The 19,308-nt window shown below is 35.9% G+C and overlaps 1 protein-coding gene across 2 annotated transcripts in view; it reads left to right on the forward strand.

Annotated features, from left to right (window-relative positions):
- Positions 1–2,660: 2,660 nt before the first annotated feature.
- The window catches only part of LOC117295296 (sodium channel protein 1 brain-like), a 28,098-nt gene continuing 11,450 nt past the window's right edge, over positions 2,661–19,308 (forward strand). The window contains exons 1-14 of one of the 2 annotated variants that reach the window (XM_033777854.1): positions 2,661–3,608; positions 10,236–10,363; positions 10,863–10,952; positions 11,617–11,640; positions 12,124–12,252; positions 13,162–13,268; positions 13,921–14,127; positions 14,572–14,629; positions 15,311–15,467; positions 15,929–16,063; positions 16,708–16,953; positions 17,392–17,424; positions 18,066–18,156; positions 18,398–18,666. In XM_033777854.1, coding sequence (XP_033633745.1) covers positions 3,300–3,608; positions 10,236–10,363; positions 10,863–10,952; positions 11,617–11,640; positions 12,124–12,252; positions 13,162–13,268; positions 13,921–14,127; positions 14,572–14,629; positions 15,311–15,467; positions 15,929–16,063; positions 16,708–16,953; positions 17,392–17,424; positions 18,066–18,156; positions 18,398–18,666 — 1,983 coding nt within the window. In that variant the 5' untranslated portion in view covers positions 2,661–3,299. The remainder of the gene's footprint in view (positions 3,609–10,235; positions 10,364–10,862; positions 10,953–11,616; positions 11,641–12,123; positions 12,253–13,161; positions 13,269–13,920; positions 14,128–14,571; positions 14,630–15,310; positions 15,468–15,928; positions 16,064–16,707; positions 16,954–17,391; positions 17,425–18,065; positions 18,157–18,397; positions 18,667–19,308) is intronic. The other variant, XM_033777855.1, reaches the window with a different exon arrangement.

Genomic DNA, 19,308 nt, shown 5'->3' on the forward strand with positions numbered 1-19,308 from the left:
TTAACGTTTCCTTAAAAAGTAAAGCATTTCATGGAATAATATTTCAAGAGAAGTCTTTCACCTTTACCTTCTGTAAACCCTGTAAGTTATTTGTAAATCTGTGAACTTTTAATTTTTGTTCTATCCCGAAAGTGTCTAATGGCTTTAAGACCACTAAAAGATATGAAATACGTTTAAGACCACTGCAAGCAATGCGTTTTACGTCTGACTTTCAGCAACAGCAAACCTTCCGATAACTTGTGTAATTTGATATCGTTAAGTTTGGGTTAAACTTATTCCTGCAGCCTTCCTTTAGCTCAGGGCAAATTAAAATATGTAAACTATTGTTAAAAAGATAAAGTCAAAGAAAAATAGTTTATACATGTATATAGGCCTACAGTTATTTGAAGTCAAATGTTTAGCAAAACTGTTGGAACGCAGGTTGAACTATAAAACAAACATTTTACAAAACAAACGTGTCAAAAAAGTTACGCGTGCCTTTCTTTTTGAGTTGTATTTCATGAAGACCAAGGGTTTTGATAGTTAATTAAAATCACTTGGGGGCATTTAACTTCGATGTAATGGAAAAATATGAGTTTCTCAGATTGTGTTTTCCACAGAGTATTCTTCCTGTGTAGACACATTATTAATTAACCGCTCGTCTCAGAAGACGAACATTATTTTAGCATGTAAAACGTATTTCGTGACATTGTTTTGCTCATTTGTCAAAAAAACTACAGCACCCAAGCAAGTAATATGTTAACGTTAGCTTGCTTCTATAACAAGTCTTCAAGTTAATAGTGTAAATCTGTGGGACTTTGTGTTCCAAAAAGTACCCAAATCCTTTTTTGTCCTACATCAAGTACATAAACCCTTTAAGTTCACTTTTGAGACACCCTTCGGGTTAATTCCTGTTTTTCCTTGATTCAGTTTACCTTGTCGATTTATAGAGTAGGTTTAGAGTAAATTAATCTGCGTGGCATCAGGTGCTGAATTTGTGACTTGTATGATAATAGGGGTTTCTTTTCAGGGAAAGTGAATAATCCACTCTTGCTAAATTTGCCTATCCTTCAAGTACTTCTTTGACACGTTTTCGTTTAAAGGCAGTGGACACTATTAGTAATTGTCAAAGACTAGCCTTCACAGTTATTACTTCTTTTTACTACTAGTAAATTACTTCTTTCTTGAAAACTATGTCACTTCAGAGGGAGCCGTTTCTCACAATGTTTTATACCATCAACCTCTCCACATTACTCGTCACCAAGGTTTTATGCTAATATTTATTTTGAGTAATTACCAATAGTGTCCACTGCCTTTAAAAAGGTGGACCAAAACAGTGCAACATGAACAGAAATAAAGAACGTTAAAGAAGCAATGTTCTGAGTTCCCAACCTAAGCAAAACATTCGTAAGGCGAAATATTGCTCACACTTACAAAGTTTTTATTCAAAACTGGTTGAGTTTTTGAAACTAACTAGACCCTAAGTGCAGCTGCCTATAAGTGTTTTCTGTTTTTGCTGCACTTTTTAATACGTATGAGTTTTGAAAGGTATTTATTGCAGTTGTAGATTTAGAGCTTAAGAGAAAGAGTAATTTTTTATTAAAACAAATGAACCTGAGAAAGGCTTTTTAGTCACTGAATCCTTTCTAAGGCATCTGCAAACACACTATTATTTGCAACAAGTGTATGTTCTATTCTTTGATACACTTGCAGGAATCATTATCAGTGGTTAAATTACACTTGTTGTGGATATGTTTGTAGGGGAACAAGCAATCGTTAACTTTTCTCCTCTGGGCAAGAGTTGGTAAGCTAAATAATTTACACATTTCCAAATAAGTAACATCACCTTGATTGTAGTTGTGAAGAACTTTGTACATAAAACACAAGTAACGCCTTTGTAGTCTTTCTAGTCGGTCAGATTGTGATTGAGAAATTGAGTTAAAAACAACAGTACAATACTCCAGTCGAGGTCTAATAAGAGAACAATACAAGTTTCGAAGTACACGTTCATTTTTACATTCAAATCAACTTGAGATTAAAAGAATCTTAAAGTATCTTGAGGTCGTTGTTTGTGTAAAGACAGCACCAATTGATCGTACTCGAACAAATAAACAATGTTACTGAAGATGATTAATTTGGAGAACGAGCTGGTACATACACTTTTTGATTTTAATAAAATACATTTTAAATTCAACAACTAATAAAAAAAACATGCATTGAAGATTTAGGATTAAGGGGTCGGGTAAGAGAGGGCGTGTGTCAAGAGGATGCGTCTACCGCTTCTAAAGTTGAACTCCTCAATGATGTTCTCCATCACAAGGTCAACAAATTTGCTGCTCTCAGCCGAAGCTGAGTGCTTTTTGTACACCATCGATATCCCATAACAGCCCACTAGACCGACATGTCTTACATAAACAGCGAGAGAATAGATGGTACCATCCAAGGGGATTACGGCAAGTAAAGGGGCCACACAAAAGCTGTGTAGAAATCTCCCAGAGCACTAATTAACGTAACAATGAAATATCTATACGTGTATAGTAAGTGACGCATGCGCGTTGAATGGGATCCAACCCGGCATAATAGTGAGTGCTATGGTAACTGGGGATCAACTCCTTGAAGATGGCCCCCCTCAGATAACTTAATCCTATCCGAATACAGTAGACAGTGGCCGTGCATATAGATCAACTTAGATCACAAGGACCATAACGTCTACCTATTAGCAAATTGATATTGTGTTGTGGTTGTTGGTGGGACTCTCGTTTGGAATATAACTGTCACAGCCATTACGACCATTAACGAGTTGATGAAATTGCTCCAAAGTTCTTGTAAAGTGAAAGAAGTACAGTTTATGAGAGATTACAATCGTACCTGTAAGAAAGAGTGGCCGGTTATCGTCGAACCTGTAAACTAGAGTGGCCATGGTGGTGGTGTTTTGGACATAACATCGGGTTGCAACGACGATCGATATTCGGTGAGTGGTGGTGCTTGGACGGGGGACACAAACTACAACCGGACTCCATTTTGGACTAATAAGTTCTGCTTTCACGGTAAAACTCTAAGAAACCAAGATGCTACACGTCTAGATAAGAGTCCAGCAAGGCACATTAGTGGTAGTAACAACTTCAATTCAGCTGTTGGTTGCAATTGTTTTAGACTGAGATGAAACAGACCAATGGGAGCGGGCTGGAGTTAACCCTCTTAAAATGGCGGCGCTAAGACTCAAGACATCGGCGTTGAATGATAAACTGATTCCTATCGTGAAGAGGTGATAGGTTAAAATCCCTTCGTCTTGGGAACAACTTGCAGTTCCATCTGAAGGGATGATACATACCAAAAACAGCAAAATGACCGACAAAAGTCCGAATCCGAACTTTAAAGCGCTCACAAAAGAAGCGCTGGTGAACCTGAAGTTGAAGGGCAGTGCGAATAATGCACAGCCCACGGCAGAGCGGGCTTTTAGCCGGCTCAGCCTGATGTCGGAAATGGAAGAGGAAGAGGTTGAGACCGGGAAAGTTTATGATACGGATCTGGCGGATGGTAAAGATTTACCGGAGTCGCTCGGAACATTCCCAAAGTCTCTTTATGGGAAGCCGATTGAGGAGCTGGATGCAGTGCGACATGATGAACAGGTAAACAAGAAATCAACAAATATATAAATAACTGTTTCTTCTTCACTTGCCTTCTCTTTCACCCGCCTTCCTTCTTAAACGTTTCTCATTTCACGTCTTATTATTTTCTCTTTCTTGTTTTCAACAAGTCTTTAAAAACTCAGTATACAACCATCCTCTCGTGTTCACCAACTCGTCCGCTCGATGATTTTTATTCAATATGCGTCTAAACATTTACGATCATTTTAAAAAGATTCATATCACAAGTGGTTGAGTACATATACTAGCAGGTTTTTTAGATATATATTTTTTTAGCAACGTTATATAAAAATATTTGGATTGAAAACACTTGAATACAACGTAAGCGATTGCATAAAAACTACAAAATAAAAGATTTAACTGTACACATAAACAAAACATTAAACATATTTTACTATAAAGTGTTATGTTAAGGCTCTTTAGGTCATCAGCTGTGATGTAAGAATGTTTAAAAACTGCGTAAAAATAAGAAAGTTCGGATTAAAAAAATCGAACCAACTAGGTTTTTATTTATAGGCTGGCATTAGTGCGTGTTGTTCAAACAATATGAACAGAAATAATCTAGTACATTATTACCGATGGTATTCTTAATTCTGCGCTTTGACAAACTAGTAAACAGGTGAGACCTTTATGTGTAGGACATGTCAAGATGGCGGTTTAACCCACTGGCCCCTCGTGGGTTAGCTGGGGTTGGAACTATCAACCTGTAGTGACACACTGGGGGGGGTTATACTTAATCAATCTCGTCATGGGGGTAACAAATATCTCACGGCTACCTGATGATGGAATTCCGTTTTCCCGATTTTGAATTCTTACAGCGTTAGTTCAACATTTGGAGACTACATTTTAAACATAATTACAGTCATCATTCAATGCTAACAGGGGGCTTATTTGGGTTGTCTGATTTTGATCTTCGCACCTGTAGTGGTAAAATAAAGTTTTATTATATAATAGCATAATGGAAATAGTATATAATTTACCCATCCATAAGCTCTGTATACTCGGAGCTTTCCAAAAATCCTCGGCTAAAAATGGGCTATTCGAGCGTGATTTTTAGGCCACGTCTCTGCCTAGAGCGGAAATCTCTACCCCCAGTCCATCGAGCTTGCTAGCTGACGAGAGACATTTAAAAGAAAAAACATTGATAATCCTTTCACAAAGTCATATTTATAATTCCTGAAAATAAACCAACAGGTGTCTATTATACCTGATCAACAAATCGAGACGCGATTAAGGCATGTTTATATTGTGCACACAATAACAGGCATGCTGTAGTTTCGGAGTCTCACTTAAAGACAATCTTTGTAAGATGTTTTTGGAAACCATTTCATTTCGGGTTTTAGAAACGCCTGTGGAATAAATGCGGTCCCCTAAAAAACAATTGATATAATTTATTTGTCATAAATGACACAATTTTAATAAAAATTTGGACCAATGAGAACCGTTCAGTATGAAAAAACGACAGCGACAAGAGAGCATTTCGTCACAAAAATTTGAGTCAAAATTGTAGCATTTCGACGACTACATTACATCTGACAACTAATGTGAACCTTTGAACAAACATTTTGGTAACTTAGAAATTGAGTTACAAATATTGTTGTAGTTTTCCTGTTTTAGATTAGCTGCAACTTTGGTAGTATTTACCTCTAAAAAAAACGGAAGAAATTAATATTTTAGGATACAACCCCTCTTGATTTATAAGTGATGCCTTCTAGCTTTTCGTTGTTTTCTCATTTAAAAGAAGATGCTGATTTCAAATATAAATTTAAGAGCTACGGTGCCGGACATTTAACAGCACTGGAACAACTTTGGTGTTGAGGGCAGAATAAATACCTTTGTCGTCACTTGGTGTGTCACAGCGTATACATTTGGATTTTTTTTGTGCTCAATTGGATGTCGAAGTTGCAAGAAAACAATGACAGAAAAACACTCATGTTGCATAGAATTGTGTGCTTTCAGGCGCCCGAGAAAGGCTTCATACCTGAAGTCTTTCTCGGATTCAAATTTCGGGGTGAAACATTATCTCTTTCCCTGAAACTACATTACTTCAAAGGGGTTGTTTCTAACAATCTGTTTAGAATATCAACATCTGTCCGAATCTCTTAACAAAGTAAGCTTTTATTGTAATTGTTTGGAGTTATTACCAAAGGTTTTTAGTTGATTCTTTCTGGTATCAATTTGTGACAACACTGAAATGGCGTAGATGTACAGATGACGAAGAAAAGAGTCAATTTAACACCAGTGTTTGCGGTGTGTTAGGGGTTAGTTTATAAAGATTGTTGGTTAACGTTATGCAGCCGTCATTATTGTCACAACTTCACTCTTTCACAGTTTGCAATTTTTAGTTCTAATAATAATAATAATGTTCAATTTTCCCTTAAAACAAATCCCTTGTTAAGAAAATTGAGTGACCTGAGAAAGGTTTTTCTAAAATAATGTACAGCGAAAATTTGTACAATTTCAGTTCACCATGTGGCTGCAAATACATGTGTGTGTGTTGTGAATTCAATTCAATTTAGATCAAATCAAACTTATAAATTCAATTAGTTCAGGATATTAAACACGGCATTCACACTCCAAGGTGAGGGAATATTTTGGGGGACAAATTGAATTAATTTTAAAATGAAAATAATCTTTCAAATTCAGAAAAGAAACAAAACAACAAGCATTTGATTGCACCTTCCATCATTTTGGAAGTGATAATTATTTCCATTTCTTTTGAGATTTTGTAATCCCAATACAAAATAAGTTTCGTAAAGTGCTTAAGCATTTTTAAGTGGGAAAAACACAATCCCCCGGTAAATTCTGGTTGCTATTTTGTCTCACAAACAATCGATTCAAACAAGAAACTAATTCAATACCATCCCCCCTTCGGATCACACCGTTCGATATTATTTTCTCCTTGTTGTCCGGTTGCACCACTAGAAGCCCAACCTTGCACCGGATTGGTGCCCGACCCTTCACGGGACTGGTGCCCGACCCTGCCGTTTATCGATCCCTCCTTGTTCCCGCCTGTTTCAGTGACGTCAAGAGATCCAGCTATCGCTAGGGCGAAGACAGTGGAACTTTACAGACAAAAGTTTCATATTGGCATTTTATAAACTTTCTTGTCAACAACATGGCTGTTGGGCTGTTGGTTGGTGGACATATATTCGTTAAAAGATACTTAAAAGGACGTGGAAGGCAATTCCCCAAGTTATATTCGATGGTTATTTTGTCGTTTTATTTCAAGTTAAAAATATTTACAATGGCTCTATGTTATTTGTAAATCTTACCATGGACGCATTCAGTTGTTTTTATTGTATTTCATTTATTATGGTTATGAAGCCAAAGACTCTCAGAAAAGCGAACCTAATCACTGCATTAGCTAAGAACCCATTGGAGAAAAAAACAAGGCACAACAATTCAATTTAAGATGTTTTGAACATTAATGAGTGTGTTTTTAAATTGTTAACAGAACTTTACATTCAACTTCCCTTGGAATGCGCTTGGGGTCCATTTTTTTAATGGCTCTGCTTTCCACGGACGTTGCGCTTCTACTGTCCCCGTTTTCTGCTTCAGCGCAACATTTTAGAGCCGTGAAAATGGGACAGTCTTTCCAAAATAACACAAAATGCCGATTCTGGACAACAATGTACTCGCCAAGAGCACTCTTATTATAATGGTCACACCACGAGCTAAGCACTATTCATATAAACGAGTACACACAAATTATACGTATTTAATTGGCACTGTGAAATTTCTGAGCTTGAACTGTTTTGTGGAGAAAGTAGCGCCTTGAAAATGGGACGTCATTCACGAATAACACAAAATGCCGATTCTGGGCAGCAATATACTCGCCAAGAGCATGGTAACACACACAGGCACTCTTGTTATAAGCGGTTACAACAGTAACACGTATTTAATTGGCACTGTAACATTAATTTGTGTGGTTTTGAGCTTTCAATTAAGCTGTTTAAACATTACCTTTCTTCCATTGGTAATGTCAATGACATCAATTAAAGGGCAATGAATAATTAAGGGCGTCAAGCCAAGATGGCTCAATGCACGTATTGGACATGTTTTGGATCGTTTGTTTTCACATTTGTACCGTTGCCTTTTCTTAGGAACAAATTAAAAACAAATATAAAATCGTAAGCTTAAGTTCAACCCAACGTCTGTGGTTGCAGCTTGATTTAAGACAAAATAATTAAATGAAGTGATTTGAGATTAAACACAGAAATGATAAGTATGCCTACCGGTTACATTTTTGTTGACAAATAATTTTACATTTTATTGTTTATGTTTAGAAACAATTTATGTAACAGTTTCTTTTATAGTTTTGTGTTCATTGTTATTATGGTTCCTTGCTTTATTTGGTCAACAGCTAAATTGTGCTAAAATCTTAATAGAAACAAACCACACAGTATTCTTTAAGCAAACCCATGATATAAAATCAACAACTTGATTTGTACATTGGTAACGTTTGTTTTTCTCGATATCTCAACTTTTCGTATTTCACTGCAAAAACAGTTGGTATGCAAGCAACATGGTTTGTACTTTGGCAGCGGTTTTTTTTTTGGTTTTTTTTTTTCTATTTTCTATCCATCCTTCTTTCACTGCAGTATAATCAGCCTTATTTAGCCTGGATTGTGATGCAATCAATCTCCCTAATAAACCAAACTTAAAAAAAAAAAAAGCTCTAAATAGGTTCCCTAAATCCATCAAAATCTTTCAGAAACACCAAAGATTTAAGTCCGAAATCTCCACGACACAGAAGACGAACAGTTAGCTTAGCCGTCCGTCAGGAGTGCTTCTTCTATAGCAATCGGGTGCAGGGGGTAAAAACTCTTCAACTGAAAGTATTTGTTTGAAGCCCTCTAAGCGCGTTTTGTACTGACGTCTTGGAGGTCTTACAAACACACATCTCTTTTGTACTTCATCTGTAAAAGAAGCTTTTCTCTCATTGTGAAGTGGCTGCGAAGACCTCAAAAGAGTAAACACATTTCTTCGAGTAGCTCTTCTTCTTCTTAAATCTTGTATTTAAAGAGTTCTCAATTATGTGTTTTGGAAATTTCACCTTCTCTTATCAAAATTCATTCAATTAAATTGTTAGGAAAATGCGCAGCTACTCTGATTTTCAGTTTGAAAATATTTATGGACAACTAGCTGTAATCCAAGCATATCGAGCAATCGTGTTTGTTTGTCTTAATGTGGAAATTTGTACATTATTTTTTTTCCTTTATAATAACTTTGCGGTAAACAATAAATTAATGTTGAATTTGTTGAGCTTTTGTTCGTTCTTTCTTTTTCGTAGCTTAGATATTTATTTTTCGGTTTATTGTCCGCATCAAAATATAATAAATAAAACAGCAACAATTGGTAATACGTTTGGTGATAATGCAAGCTATACTGTACAAATAACTTCAGGTTAATTCACTACAAATTCAAATCACATGTTTCAGTTCATTCAATTTTCGATTCAATACAATTCAAATACACATTTATTTCCATACTTGCATAAACAATGTCGACAATTACATCTACGGAGTAAAGCAACAATATCATTAAGTAACAGTTAACATAAATTTAATGAATAGAGTACGGGTTGTTTTGATAAGCAGAAGCTTGTAAAAACAGCCAGTCAGACAAACAAACAAAACACAACGAGTTCATAATATTAGCGACAAGATGGCAGAACAGTTTAAGCAGAAGCGATATAAAATAAATATGCAACAAGGATTGATGAGGTTTAAATAAGATTCGATATCAATCCCACAATCTGGTGTTATAAGACACTAATGTAAATAATCAAGAACGGTACGAGTACATATATAGTCCCGGAAATGGTTCAATTTGTGTCTGTCGCACTTTCCCCCTTTACCAGTTTCAGAACGCACAATACAACATCATTCGACAACACTTTGCGCTCTTCTTGGGAAATGTTCAATGGATGAATACAGTAGACGCTAGCAATTACTTGTCCGACCATTCAAGTAACGACCACCCTAGGCACCCAAACATGCTAGCATCTTTTGTGAAAAACCTTGAGAAAAACAGTCCCTCAGAATTGTATACGGGGAGTTGAAGGGGAGTTAAGCGAGAAAGAATTAAAGTAATTTAAGTCATGATTGGGACTTGGGGAGTAAGTAATAACACTAACAATTTATTTTACACGGAAGTTGTATAAATAATCACATAACAAGCGACACGTAGGCCTAGGGTGAAGCAAAAGCTGTTGTTGCCCGTATCTACGAACAAACACTACATCATAAGCACACACACACCCCCAAAACATTGACTAAAAAACACATATAAAGGAACTAAAGCAAATCATTTGTTTTTAATACTAAGAATTATGGAAGAGATATTTTCATTTTATTGTGCAAATTTTGACAAAGTAAGTGCATATTTCACTGAACTACTGAAACAAATCAAACATGCCATTAATTGTTTATACTATATTATACAGCAAAAAGTTATTGCATAACGTAGGTCTTTGGAAATCCTGTGCTAACACACATCGGTGTATGGATAAAAAAACAAAATTAATATCCTTATAAATTGAGGACAAAAATGACATTTTCGATGTTTTGATAACGGGTTGATTTTTCTCCACTTGTCCTCCAGACATTCTGTGTGGTTGGCAAGCGATTCGGCAAGAGTAGCCTGTTCCGACTTAGCAGTACCGAGTCATGTTTCCTCCTCTCTCCTCTAAACCCCATCAGGAAGTTCATGCTCTACGTCCTCACCAACCAATATCCTTTTAAACTGCCGTCAAAGTTACATTATAATATACTAAATAGTGATTTTGTAATATTTATACTTTAAATATAGCTCTGTGTTTCCTTTACAGTTGTTTTTTTTTGCATTTTTGCCTTTGTCTCTGTCTGTTTGTTTTATTCTAATGTGTGATCGAGGGACCCAATTTAGTTGGCCTGCGTGTCTGTTTGTGGTTACCGTTTAACACCATGGTGTATTTTGATGTATGTGCAATAAAAAATAATAAACTAAACTAAGCTACAAACAAAATTCTAAACCATTTCTCAAAACATGCATAAGGTCTTGCTCTTCTTATGGAACATGCTCACTTCTTTTTTGTCCTCATACAAAATGATTGATTGAATGACGCTAGTTTGAAATGTGTATTTTCAGTTTTGACTCAATTGCTCTTTACGCAACGATAATTTGATTTTCAAGTCCTGTTCTCAAATTGTTCAGTTTACTTCAACGTTTGACCTTAACACTTTGCTTTACATTTTTTGATGTCTTCGTGATCCTGACTATATTAGTCAACTGCGTCTTCCTGGCATTAGATGCACCCAAGTTTGATCCAAACGCAGAAGAGTAAGTTAACAAAATTATTTTCCCCTTTTGGCTTCATATTATGGCTAAAACAATTTAATGTCATCAACTATTAGATCATTAAATCATTGGTTATATGGATGTTTCCGAGGTTTGCCTTTCTTCATTTCAACAACAACCATTTCAGATATAGCTTTGGAATAGTTTGTAAAAGTAAATTCAGAGTAAAACACGTTTGGATTTAAGTGATGGTATACTCCAAACATTAATAACCATGACAACTGTCACTGACTTTGAGGTATAGCTGTTGATAATGTAGGCCCACAACATGTTTTTTAAGGGGTAAAACACTGGTTCAATCTGAGAAATGCATCATGCATGAAATATTTCTCAGATTCTGTCTTCCAATTATATGGATTAATCTCCCTGCAAGGACATAACCACCCAATATTTTTGGTGATATCTCAAAAACGGTACCACATTTTGAAGTTACATTTCCACAGATCAATTTGATTCTAATTTATATCTACATTTATATTTGGATTAAAACAATCAAACGATTCAAAAAAACATTTTAATGGTTTTTAAAATACTTTGACTTTTGGAACATGCTTTTACTATTTTGTTCATGATTGATATAATCACTCCACTCATTCTTTGTAAACTAACTTGTTCTGTTAATCATTTCCCCCCTTTGTGTTTCCAGTTCGGTGCTGTTAGCAGTAGCAGAGTAAGTACTTAATCTTGTTGAAATTTAAGCATAATAACCTTTTAAAAATGGCCATTACCACTCACGTCATCCTAATACAATACAAAACTCACATCATTCCTAGCACATGGAGAATGTCAAAAGGTGCGATAATAAATAAACCAATGAAAGAAAGAGCAGCAAATATAAAATATCATATTCATATTTTGGTGAATACTCACAAATATTTGTGTGTTATGAGCCCTTGCATGGTGAGGTATCAATATATGTTTTGTTTGCGAAAAACATAACCACCTACTTTGCTTTGTGGATTTTTCTTTGTGAACTTGTTTTGCTACCATTCTACTGTCGCAAATCACATATACATATTTAGCAATAATAGAAATGTGATATTTTGTCTCAGATCTCAATTGGAAAAGATTCCTAAACATTCCAACTGAAATGTTTAAAATGTTTCCGTTGCTTCCAATTTGGTTCTTATTTCACTTTATTTTTTCCCCACAGATATGTCTTTACTGGAATATACACAGTAGAAATGGTTGTTAAGATAATCGCCAGAGGTTTTATTTTACAAAAGAAAACCTACCTACGAGATCCATGGAACTGGCTGGACTTCTCAGTTATCGTTTTAGCGTGAGTACTTAATTAAAATCCTTACTTAATTTGGAGGTTCTTCAGATTTTGCATTATTCTGGCGGAAACACCGCTCAGCGAAAATAATAATAATAAATAATAATTACAACATTTATAGAGCGCTAAATACGGAAGTTTCTAAGCGCTATAACCAGATTGGCAAAACAGATGGGTTTTAAGTTGAGATTTGAAAGTGTCCAATGAAGGAGCTGCTTGAATGTGGATGGGTAGCTTGTTCCAAAGTGTTGGAGCTACAGTGCTTTCTTCATGACATAATGTTTTAAGTGCCTTCTCTTATTTTACAAAAGCTTGAGGGTGAAACTGATGTAAACCTTTCAATTGAGCTCCCTTTTGTATCCAGACCCCCTCTTGATATTTATTTGGACAGGGAAGCAATGAGTGGACAGTGCTTTTGTTGGAAAATAGGAAAATAATAGAAAAGGAAAATAAAATAATCATCTCAGAACCTCTCTATAGAATGAATAATTAACGTAATTTAAAGCCATTACACACTTTCGGTAAACGGTATTGTCCAAGTCCCACACTTCGTGTATCACAACTTTTTTTATATATATATATAAATAACAAACCTGTGAAAATTTAGGCTCAATCGGTCATCGGAGTCGGGAGAAAAAAACGGGAAAACCCACTCTTGTTTCCGCGCGTTTCGCCGTGTCATGACATAAGTTTAAAATAAATCCGTAATTCTCGCTAACGAGAATTAATATTGTTTTGATGTTTTCTCAAAAAGTAAAGCATTTCATGGAACAATATTTCAAGAGAAGTCTTTCACCATTACCTTCTGTAAACCCTGTAAATTATTTGTAAATCTGTGAACTTTTTATTCATTTTGTGTAAGTGTATAATGGCTTTAATGAGATGGTTCTTTATTCTGTTTCTCTTTCTTAGATATGTCACATTCATTTTAGAGTTTGGAGGAGTACCAGTCGGAAATCTCTCTGGTATTCGGACATTCAGGGTTCTGAGAGCTTTTAAAACAATATCGGTCATACCAGGTGAGTTTGTTATCTCAGTGTCTGTTTTCTTTATCTCTGTAAGTTCCTTCACATCTGAAAATAGATTTAGCTGTTGCAAACTGCTTATCAACCAAAAGGACAAGTGGTATAATTGCACAAGATGGCCTGACTTTTCGAGCACTGGAGAGCTGTTGACAAATAAAACATTGTTAGAAACCACAACCTTATGTTATTGTAGTTCAATAGAAAGAGTTAATATTTCACCAACAAATTTGAATCAGGGAAAAGGCTTCTTTTCCAAGCATCTGAGAACACTACTTTGCGAAAGGGGCATTTTCTCTGTCACTATTTTCTTGCAACTTTGATGAGCATTTCAGCTTAATTGTTCACAAGTTTGTTACTTATGCATGGTGGGATACACCAAGTGGGGAACCTGGTCTTTGAAAGTATACCCTGCCTTTAAACTCTTACCATGGTTTTTTTTGTGAGTCTTTTATACGAAAAACTATATGATTTCATACTTACTACTTATGAAGACCGAAAACAAAACATAAAAGGGGAAACTAAGGGTCTCCATAGGGTGGTTCATAACTACAGGAAAAAAAGGAAAGAACAAAAGATGTCTCGACAGAATGCAAAAAATAGAAATACGTGCATCACAAGTAAACTAAATTCTTTTTTCTTTTGACAGGTTTGAAAAGTATAATCAACGCTCTACTTCGATCAGCCAAGATGTTGGGTGAAGTCTTCTTACTGACTGTTTTCGTTCTAGCCATCTTCGCCCTGGTCTCCTTGCAATTGTACATGGGCGTCTTGAGACAGAAGTGTGTCCTGAATATCAATATAACTGCAATTAATGAAACGGAGGAGTTTTATTATAACTTCATCCAGAATGAAAGTGAGTATAACTTTTCATTTCAGTGACTTAAAGGAATTGGTACTGAATTACAAAGGACAATTTTCGGGCTTACAAACTTGGTTAAGGGGTCCGGGTTCTTTTCCCAATTTTATAAAGCCTGTAAACACAAAAGCACAGAAAAGTGTGCAACAAGCCGTTACTGCAGTAGCTGAAACAGACACGTTGGGCGATTTGGGCTATAAAAGCGTTTGTATTGAATATTGGAAGGTATTTTATATAGGGAGAATATAATGATTCACGCACATATCTAGTTTCAAAATTGTCTGTTTTTTTTTACTTCTTGAGCTAACACACACTGTCATTTGTTTCTACAAAATGGCGGACGCTTTTCAAAGCTTTAAGCGCTCTATACGAAGGAACGTGTCAGGTTTTTTATGCAGTATTTAGCCTAATGCTGATTACACCATTTTGTTTTGTTTACAGCCCATTGGAAATATTGGAATGACGAGCCCCTTGTTTGCAATAATATCACCGGTGTGAGGTGAGTGGGATTAATAAAACAAAATGTCAAATATTATTTATTCTTTGTAACATTTAATTTTAGAAACAAATCAAACAACAACTCTGAATTGAAAGTTGGTTGGAAGAACAATAATATTAAGCAATTATTGAACGATCGTACTTTTTATCAATTTTATATCAAAAAGAATGCTACGTCTGATGAAAGCCAAACATTATAAACAATCTAAGTTGGTTGGTGTGCGCATTTGAAACACTTTATAACTATAGCCTACATGTTCAATTAGTTGATCTTCCTTAGTATTGTTTTCCTGTATGATGCTTTGTGTGTGGCCATGTTTGTTCGTCTTGTGTGTTTTTTTTAGCTGTCCATAGAATGAGGTACAAACCCCTCGTATTAGTTCTGTACATCCATTAACCATACATTCTAGAAGAGGTTTGCGGTAACACCATGTGTGAAAAGTGTTGGTCTTAAAAACAACGTTTCGATCAGAATGCTCGGAGCGTTTTCTGGAGAATGCTTGAGAATGCTAATGGGGTGTTTCCGCAAACCTCTCTTAGTAACACTTCCACCATTCAAAGTTTGAATACCTTTGTTGTTAATATCTCAGTATGTATTAATGTACTTTTATAACATCGATTTGTGTGTTGAATAAGGAATGCAACGGATAATAGAATTAAATGGCATTTCTTTGTCTTACAGTACATGCATGGGTGACACGAACTACACGTGTCTTCCAGACATCGGAAAAAACCCGAATGGTCAATATGGCTACACTAGTTTTGATAACATCGGCTGGGCAATGTTGACTTGTTTCCAAATATTCACTCTCGACTTCTGGGAAAACACTTATAACTTGGTAAGTTGTTCAAGGATAAAGGTCCGACTTTGATTATCCCGTAAATCATTTGGAAATTTTTTTTATATATATATTTTTTATTTACTTATTTATTTCAAGATCTATATACAGGATTCAAATATCAACAAAACAAAATGATTTCACCAATCAGCTCTCAGAAAATGTTATCATACTTTTTTCTGAAAATTGAATTAGCTGTTGCAAGTTCTTACCAACCGAAAGGACCTATGGTATAAATGCAAACAATAGTTAATGGCCTGACTTTTTGACCCTAATAGTCTCAGTGCAAAGAGGTAGAATCAATGACAACACAACAAACATGAACATTCATTAAATGGTTTATTAAACAAACACAAATGTTCAGATCGATGCCAGCAGCAGAATTACTTGACCAGTGACACAGTTTAAAGTCTGGAGAGAAAAAATACAGTAATAATTAAAATTGTATCTTTTAAATTCAGGTTATCGCAGCTATGGGTGGTTGGAGTGTTGTCTTCTTCTTCCTAGCCGTGATGTTGGGATCCTTCTATTTGATCAATCTTATGCTCGCTGTTGTCTTCCTTGCATACACAGAGGAGATGGAGAACCAGGGCAAGGTAGGGTACCAACCAGTAGTTGACCTATCCTAACAAGTGTGTGTTGTGTAATGCACGTTAAAGGGTGTATGTAGCTTTTGTAGGACAAAAACACAATGTCCACAGATTTACACTAAACTTACACCGTTTGAAGATAATGATAGCAGAAAGCTTCCCTGGAAATATTACGTGCTGAGGTGCTGTAGTTTTTGGGAAATGAGTAAAACAATTTCATGAAAATGATTTTCGTCTCATGAGACGAAAACTATTTTAATCATTTACAAACGTATTTTCATTACATTGTTTCACTCATTTCTCAAAAACTACAGCACCTCAGTAAGTAATATTTGAAGGGAAACATTCCCCTATCATTATCTTCAAACCCTGTAAGTTTAATGTAAATCTATGGACATTTTTAAAAAGGTACCCAATCAAGAGAAAGGGGTCCGATGTCCAAATCGAACTCTATTAATAATTTGTCAAAAATGTACATAGTTTATTATGAAACGAGGTATCACGGCGATGCTTCTCCTCAATTAACCAAAGTCTCAACACTCCTTGGGTGACAGGCTTTTTTCTTCAGCTGCGCCACGCATCTGTAAATCTCTACCAAGATCGTGTCATTGTGTGCGCATAACAAGCTTTTTTTGTGTATTTATTACCAGGAAAAGGAGAAGAAGGCCCAGCAAATCCGAGAAAACATCTTTAACATGGATGCGGAAAAACTGAAGAGGTTGGCCGAGAAGAAACGGAGGAGGAAAGAGAGGCGAGATCAGATGAGAAAGCTTCAGCTTCAGAATCTTGAGAAAATCGAAGGAGGAGGGGGCGGGGCGGAGGCAAATGATAACGAGGGATTCAATGCAAATGAGAAGATGGATAATGACAGTGATAACACCTCCAAAATGTCACAGGTAATTTAATGTAAATCGCCAGTCACCCAGGCCTGAAGGACACTTTAAGGTGTGGGCTACAAACCAACTGGTTTTTATTCCAGAGGCCGTTGCCACCTACTCCTGGGGCTGAAACAGGGTTACCCCTTTTACAGTCCATATACGGATGTAGGCTTTGGTATCACCCATCAGAAGCCTGGCTGGTAGAGCAGAAAACACTCTTATTTTGTCGTCGGTTTCTATGAGGTCAAACCACAATCCTTTATATTAAGAATAAACTATACATAATAGTAAACTTGCGGCTATTATAAATATTAACCAAATTGACTAATTTATACAAGTTCTTGGCGATTTAATGTTCCATACGGGACGGTTTGGACGACAAGAAATAAGTTTTGGGTAACATTATCTGCCCCTGAAACTTTGTTCTTATTCTTATTTCGCAATGCTTACCAAAAGGATGAAATTAAAGCTGACACTATTGATGATGATGTAAGTATGACGTAAAATGAATTGTGTTTGAGTTATAATAATTGATTTATGAAAGTCTATAACAACAAGTCGTCGTTTTTAACCGACTGGGAACAAAGAATAAGCTGTTATTGCAAACTGCTTAATTTTAACTAACCAAAAAGGACGGCATACATGCAGTTAATGGCCTGATGTTTTGATGCTTCGACCATAACCGAAGCTTTCTCGATTAAGACTATGGTTGAAACGTCAGGCCATTAGTTTGATGTTTTTTTTGTAATTTTGATGTGCTGCTTATCTATGAAATTGAGTACAGGAGTAAACCTTGATGACGATGTCGACCCTATAGCCATTGCAACATACAATACATCAAATTTTATTTGTTTATTTTTTTTTCACGGAGGAAAATTGTATTCAAACTTTAAACAACTCCTTACTTTACAAACTTGCTGAAAGGCCATAACAGCAAAACAAAATGTATAGTTGACCGACATAACACTTTATGAAATAATATAGAGTTAACCTTGACACAATAATTTACAAGGCGTCGTTTTTGCTTCCAATGGATTTAGTAGTTGTTTATTTACAGCTGTGTGGCTTGCACGGAAATATTTGCAACATACGCGTTATAATTTTATACTTTTATGTTTAATTACCAATAGAAGAATGATGACGACAAATCTGCTGATGTGAGCAAAGACGATTCTAAGAGTCAGAATGGTAGCGAAGATGGAAGCAATGTCATCATGAATAGTAAGTTCCGCTATTTCAGTGAGAAAATAATTACCTCTTTATCAAAAGCGACGTTACTTCAGAGGGAGCCGTTTCTCACAATGTTTTATACTATCAACAGCTCTTCATTGATCGTTTACCAAGTAAGTTTTTATGCTAACAATTATTTTGAGTAATTACCAATACAGTAGTGTCCAGTGCCTTTAAAGTTTCTGAATTTGTGCTAAAGATACAATATTGTCTTCGTTTTTTCTTTCTCCAGACCCTGATGACACCGACGATGGTAGTGACCTGCCAGTGCCATGTTGTCCATACAAAAGCTGTTGTGTCTGCTGCTTAACATGCTGTGTATGTCCACGTGGTATTTACCGCAACCTCAGGAAAGGGCAATATTACTGCGCCTTGTTCGTCTTAGATCCACTGATGGACTTATTCATTACGCTCTGTATCCTTCTAAATACAGTCTTCCTTATGTTGGATCACCACAACATTAATGCTGAAATGGACAATGTGTTGGACATTGGCAACAAGGTATTGTTTTGGAGTTAAAATACTGTATTTTATTTTAAAATGTTTATAAAACTAGTAATAGTAATCCTTATTCAACTATCTGACTGCGGCATAGTCTCTTAAAATTCCCAGGTCAGAGTCGATCAGGGGTTTGATCCATTTCCGGGTAAAAATTACGATAACTCACTCAAAATTACGCATTTTAAGTAGACAATTTGTCAAAATTACCCTAGAATCTGTGTAAAAATTTCCCCAGAATCTGTGTAAAAATTACCCTAGAATCTGTGTAAAAATTACCCTAGAATCTGTCACGTAAAAAAATTACCCCGATATGGACAAAATTCACACAGAAATGGGTAAACATTACCCAGTTGGGTTATCCCATCCCAAATCCCATCCCAAATCCCAAGTTTCACCCTGACCCAGAAATGGGTGAGGCCTCCTTAGAACCGGAACCGGGTCATAAAACCGGAACCGGGTCATAAAACCTGACCCATAAGTTTTTAGAGTGTACTGTGCCCAATTTCATAGAGCTGCTTATACACAAAAAGTAGCTAAGCACAACAGAATTGATCTTTACCAGATTAAGGTTACCAGCCAAACTACCATGTCACGTGTACAATCTGTGGTTGGTAGGCCTATACTGCTCTTTTCTGTTTAGCG

Source organism: Asterias rubens, chromosome 10, assembly GCF_902459465.1.
Source record: "Asterias rubens chromosome 10, eAstRub1.3, whole genome shotgun sequence".
Taxonomy (NCBI): domain Eukaryota; kingdom Metazoa; phylum Echinodermata; class Asteroidea; order Forcipulatida; family Asteriidae; genus Asterias; species Asterias rubens.